The sequence below is a fragment of the Oryx dammah genome, unplaced genomic scaffold, assembly GCF_014754425.2.
Source record: "Oryx dammah isolate SB20612 unplaced genomic scaffold, SCBI_Odam_1.1 HiC_scaffold_18, whole genome shotgun sequence".
Classification (NCBI taxonomy): domain Eukaryota; kingdom Metazoa; phylum Chordata; class Mammalia; order Artiodactyla; family Bovidae; genus Oryx; species Oryx dammah.
Genome location: NW_024070202.1, coordinates 81,376,254 through 81,382,253, shown reverse-complemented (window position 1 = coordinate 81,382,253; position 6,000 = coordinate 81,376,254). Strand labels below are relative to the sequence as shown.

Here is a 6,000-nt window from a genome sequence, read left to right as displayed (position 1 = left end):
GAGCGACTGAACTGAACTGAACTTTCTCTAACAATACTAAGCTTGATGTTCTTTATGATAAAGGATAGTGGGCTGAAATAAAGAGAGGTTAAGTTTTTCAAGACTGAGAAAAACCCGACTGAAAATTAAATATCCAACCTCTCTAAAGGAGGAGGAATGTTGAAAGACACTGCAGAAATTCTTAGTTACAAGGACGATTCTGGAATTACAGTGCATGACCTGTCTGTGAACTGTTTGTACCATCAGAAGCATGAATGGAAGAACTGGAATTTTAATGATTTTATGTAACATTTCTCAAAGGTTTTGATCTGAAGATCCCTTTATACGTAAAAAGCTTTTTTAAGCACCACAAAAAAGCTTTAGTTTATATGAGTTATAGCTATTGATATTAGAAATAAAAATGGAGGCAATTTAAAAATATTCATTTAGGGAATTCCCTGGCAGTACAGTGCTTAGGACTCCCCACTTTCACTGTCAAGGGCCTTGACTGGACCCTTGGTCAAAGAACTAGGATCACTCAAGCCACTCCATGTGGCCAAAAAAATTATTTTTTTCATTTAAGATGACTTCATCATATATTAAAACAACTAACGTATTTAAATGAAATAAACTATTTTTATAAAAGAAAAACTGTTAGAGGGTTCATGTGTTACCTTTCTACAGATCTCTTTTTTGACTGGTTTAATAGGGTTGAATTTGTTGCAATATGTTATGGTAGAAAAGTATGAATAAGATACACTGTTGGAAAAGTGAGGGAGTATTTTAATAGCTTTCCTAGATAATTATAGTTATTCTTTGATAATACACCAAAACTCCACAGTAGTTTCTTAAAGGTTTATTATAATTGAGATCTGAAATCATATCAAACTTTTTGTTCTGTTATATTAAAGCTCATCAGTCTGTTCTGCACTTTGAATGAATCTTTAACTCGTGATTTTGTAACATCATCCATTATTCAGTTGGAAAATATTGTTTCACTGAGTTGGGCAGATATTTCAAACGTTCACACATTTCAGAAACCTAATACTTAAGAACATTCTAGAAAATATATGACACACATTCTATTAGCCATCAGAACGATGGTATCATCACATGTCACGTTGCCTCTGGAAAACTCCATGGTGGATTTGTGAAAAAATGAGTATAATAAAGACAAATCATGTCTTATTATGAAAATAGTTTTGATTGCATGATTCATTGAAAAAGTTTTAGTTTCAGGCCACACTTTAATAACAGTTGAAATGGTACGATATGAGCTATTAGATAAGGAAAACAAACAAAAAAAACTTACCACCTCCTTTTCTCTTTTAAAAAACAAGAAGACAATATGACATAACACCCAAACAGTAAAAGGCTAAAATATAGCCTCCGGTGGCAATTGCAAGTCTCTTCACAATGAAGGTAAGTAGACAAGCTTGTAGAAACATATGACTTGTAATATAAAGGTCTTTCTCATTTTTGGGGAGTTTGAACCCTGTTAATCATTAGCATTTCAAAGCATGAGAGTAGCTCTCTTTGGGGACCTCAAAGTGCTTCACTTCTTGGTCTTCTCCCCATTTCCCCTTACCCCTACCCCTGCCTAAGATGGATCTTCCCAGAAACAAACAGGGTGGCAGAATAATACTAAAAATATTTTAGTACATGTTTTCTGTTTGCAACCTAGATTGGAAGCTACTCATTTTCTACGGCACAACTTTTCTTTGCAAGAAGATAAGATAGTATTCTTAAATGAAATTTGTTGCATGCGAGGAACTGCTAGATAAACCTGTTTTGCTCTCCTTGTTCTATTATTCCAAGCCTTTCAAAGTAGGATGATAGCGCAGGCTGATCCTAGTTTTTGGGAAAAGCTGCTTGCTAACTAGTTTAGGCTTCAGGAATACTGAATTCATTCAGCAATACTGCCAAGGAGAAACGTTTTTTAGGCGCCTTGCTCCTTACTATTCAGTCGCCCAATGCACTTACCACATCCTTCCGGCTACATGGTAGGTCCTACTGTGTGGTCTCCTAGGAAATGCACCGATTTCAAGATTACCTACCCTTCAGCAAACACCTTTTGTACTTTCTTTTAGGTAAGTCTGATTTTATCTTAGATCAGTCCAGACTCAGATACAGTGTGTCAAATCAATTAAAATTATTTACACTAAAGCATGAATGAAAGGCGGATATCAAGTGTTCAAGAACCAAGAACAAACTGATGGACTGAACAAATAAACTTGGAAAGGGGTGACTATATGTGGCCACAACGCAGTACTCAGCTTTTCTTTGCAACCATAATAAAAACCAGTTAAGATATAGCACAGGGAACTCTACTCAATACTCTGTAAACACCTGTGAGGAAAAAGAATTCTTAAAAAGAATGTATATATCTATACCGGATTCACTTTGCTATACACCAGAAACTATCACAACAGTATGAATCAACTGTATACTCCAATTAAAAAACCCCCCAAAACAGTAAGTCATTTAAGTTTTAATCTTTGTCTTAAGTGCCCAGGCCATAACTGAAAGACAAGGCTGGTAATGCAATGAGACCTGAGATCACTAAATGGTTATGTTTTGCAGACCCACAGATTTAGATAGTTAAAGTGAAACAGGGTGAAGTGACAAGATGACAACTCTCATTTGAGCAGGGTGTTTTGACTTCAAGGCCGTTGGTAATAATTCTGAGACCCTCTTGGCATTTCATTATTCCTCGTATTTGTTTTTTTAACTTCAGCACTATGAAAATTCCACACTGATTTACAACTGTTTTTAGGTTAAGACGGGGCCTGGAACTTGGGTGTACATGACATAGTTTAAGCTAATGCCACCTCCACCCTCTTTTGCAGGGCGCCCTCTCTTCCCTTCTCGCAGCGTTCCAACTCCCAGGCTTGGCTGAGGGTAGACGACGGGGTGACTACCCTGCCCCAAAAGCCATTAAGGGCGTATTCCTGAATCTTCAGATTCTCGCTCTCGCCATGACTTTTCAACAAGCAAGCGGTACGGCGCCTGCGGTGATCCGGAGCCGGCAGTGCGCGCTGGAGGCAAGCAACAGGCACGACAGACGTGCCATTACTGTGATTCTCCAGCGACAGCAGTAGGCGACACAGGAATCTTTCTTTAACCCTTCTTCACACAGAATCCCACCCTCACCGGAAATGAAGCTAGCTCTCTACGTTACGTCACTTCCGGTCCGGAGCAAGCCGCTTGGCGGAAACGAGCACGTCCTTGCGCGGTAACTTTGTTCCCGCCTCCTTTGCCCCTGACACCACTCACCTTCGGCTTTCTCGGAGCGCGACGTACGTGCGCGCTCCCGGCCTTGCGTCAGGGCCGAGGGGAAAGGCCGATAGAGTGAGGCTGGAAGGAGGGGTTGCGGAGGTTAGGGCCCAACCAGCAAGTCCCGTCGTCCTTCCTCCTCCTGACGAAGAGCGGAGAGGGAAGGGGAGGAGCGAGCCAGGCCGGCCGCGCACTCCTGGAGCCTCCTCGTGGAGGGGGGTAGCGGAGGAAAAGGGCAGCACCGCCACCTCTGCTCGCGGCGGCGGAGGAAGAAGAAAGTCAGGGCCCCTACCCACCGCCACAGACTCAGAAACGCCCCCCCCCCCCCATCTCCCCGGAAACAGCCCCCCGCCCAGCCCCGCACACTCGCTGCCCCAACCGTGAGCCGCAGCCGGGTCGCCCCCGCTTCGCCCCGCCCCGCCGCCCGTCCCTGCGGGCAGCAGAGTGCGCGAGGCCTTAGGCCGGGAGTTGTTGTCAGGCCCAGGCCACTTCCGAGGCGCCCGCCGTGTGTCGCCGCCACTACAGGAGGACGACGTCGACGCTGAGGAGGAGGAGGAGGCGGCGGAGGCGTGTTGTTGTCTCGCCCACTCCCCTCCCCTGAACTCGCACCCAACGTCAGGGCGCGATGAAGTGAAGCGGCGACGAAGGTGGTACTTCCGCGTTGCGCTGCCGGAGCCCAGAGCGCAGCCGAGGCCGCTCCCCCACCCCTGGGGGGCACTTGGAGGACTCCGGACTCCCCCGCAGGTCAGCGCCCGGCGCATCTGGTGTTTTTGCGGCTGAAGCTAGGACGACGAGAGCGATCGGGGGCTCCACCGCCGGGATTCCTGCTGCCCTCGGGCCCGGAGGCCGCTACGTACCCCACTGTGTCCTGGAACCCAGGGACCCAAGTCCCGATCCGGATTATCGTGGCGCTTCTCCCGGACGGCCCTGGTGCTCGGTGTCCCTCCGCCGCTGCTGCCGCCGTTCCCGTTTCCGGCGGGGGAGATGGCCAGGATCTGACCCGGGAGGAGGCCGCACCCGCGCCGCGCTCTGCGGCGGGCTCTAGGCGATGCCGAGCAGCTCGGACACGGCGCTGGGGGGAGGCGGGGGCTTGAGCTGGGCGGAGAAGAAGTTGGAGGAACGCCGCAAACGGAGGCGATTCCTGTCCCCTCAGCAGCCGCCGCTGCTGTTGCCGCTCCTGCAGCCGCAGCTCCTGCAACCGCCGCCGCCCCCGCCGCCTCTGCTCTTCCTGGCTGCTCCCGGCACGGCCGCCGCCGCAGCCGCCGCCGCCGCGGCCTCCTCCTCTTGCTTCAGCCCGGGCCCCCCTCTGGAGGTCAAGCGGCTGGCGAGAGGCAAGAGGCGCGCAGGAGGGCGGCAGAAGCGGCGCCGCGGGCCCCGCGCCGGGCAGGAGGCGGAGAAGCGTCGGGTCTTCTCGCTGCCCCAGCCGCAGCAGGACGGCGGTGGCGGTGCTAGTAGCGGCGGGGGTGTGACCCCGCTGGTGGAGTACGAAGATGTAAGCTCCCAGTCCGAGCAGGGGCTGCTGCTGGGGGGGGCCAGCGCGGCAACGGCGGCGACGGCTGCCGGGGGAACGGGGGGCAGCGGCGGGAGTCCGGCCTCCTCCTCCGGCACCCAGCGTCGCGGGGAGGGGTCGGAGCGCAGGCCCCGCCGGGACCGCCGCAGCAGCAGCGGCCGCAGCAAGGATCGCCACCGCGAGCACCGGCGGCGGGATGGGCAGCGCGGCAGCGGCGAGGCCTCCAAGTCCCGCAGCCGCCACGGCCACGGCGGCGAGGAGCGGGCCGAGGCCGGCAAGAGCGGTAGCAGCAGCAGCAGCGGCGGCCGGCGGAAAAGCGCCTCGGCCACGTCCAGCAGCAGCAGCAGCCGCAAGGACCGAGACCCGAAGGCCCATCGGAGCAGGACTAAATCGTCCAAAGAACCGCCTTCGGCCTATAAGGAGCCGCCCAAGGCCTACCGGGAGGACAAGACCGAGCCCAAGGCCTACAGGCGGCGGCAGCGGTCCCTGAGCCCGCTGGGAGGCCGGGACGACAGCCCGGTGTCTCACCGGGCCTCGCAGGGCCTGCGGAACCGCAAGTCTCCCAGTCCGGCGGGAGGTGGCAGCAGCCCCTACTCGCGGCGGCTGGCCCGCTCCCCGAGCCCCTACAGCCGCCGCCGCTCCCCCAGCTACAGCCGCCACAGCTCCTACGAGCGCGGCGGCGACGTGTCCCCCAGCCCCTACAGCAGCAGCAGCTGGCGCCGCTCCCGGAGCCCCTACAGCCCGGTGATCAGGTGAGTTCGGCGTCCCGAGCGTCCGTCATGGGCTGGGCCGGCCGGAGCCTGGAGACTGGGCTGGAGGTGATGAGACTCCGCAAAATTCGGGTCCGCGGGCGGGGCGAAAAACCCCACCTCGATCGGGGCTTCCGGTGGGGAGGGGCGCTTTCGCGCGCCCGGGACCCCTCGTGGGGGGTTTGGAGGGGACAAAGCGACAGGTCCAGCAGACTCTTCTCGCTCTGGAAAGGAAGGGTTCTGCGGAGGAGTTCAAAGTTTTAAACTTGTTGCATTAATATATTAACAGATTTCTCTAAACTGCTCTTAGCTTTTTACAGCCCAGTTGCTTTAGGTAAACCGAGAGGTGGTTGGATTTGTCACAATTTGAAAGCTCTTAGAAGAGGTTTCATTGCTGGAGACGTAGGACTGGGTTGCGGCTTAGGGAGTAAATATTGTAAAGGAGAGTCGGCACCCAGGTGCTGATGTCAAAGTTAGGTGTGGGTT

At 52.8% G+C, this 6,000-nt stretch overlaps 1 protein-coding gene across 2 annotated transcripts in view; it reads left to right on the top strand.

The window, feature by feature from the left end:
* The first annotated feature begins 4,285 nt into the window (after positions 1-4,285).
* Positions 4,286-6,000, top strand: part of CDK13 (cyclin dependent kinase 13) — a 127,961-nt gene continuing 126,246 nt past the window's right edge. Inside the window, exon 1 of one of the 2 annotated variants that reach the window (XM_040259488.1) lies at positions 4,286-5,517. In XM_040259488.1, the coding sequence (XP_040115422.1) occupies positions 4,304-5,517 (1,214 nt within the window). In that variant the 5' untranslated portion in view covers positions 4,286-4,303. The remainder of the gene's footprint in view (positions 5,518-6,000) is intronic. The other variant, XM_040259489.1, reaches the window with a different exon arrangement.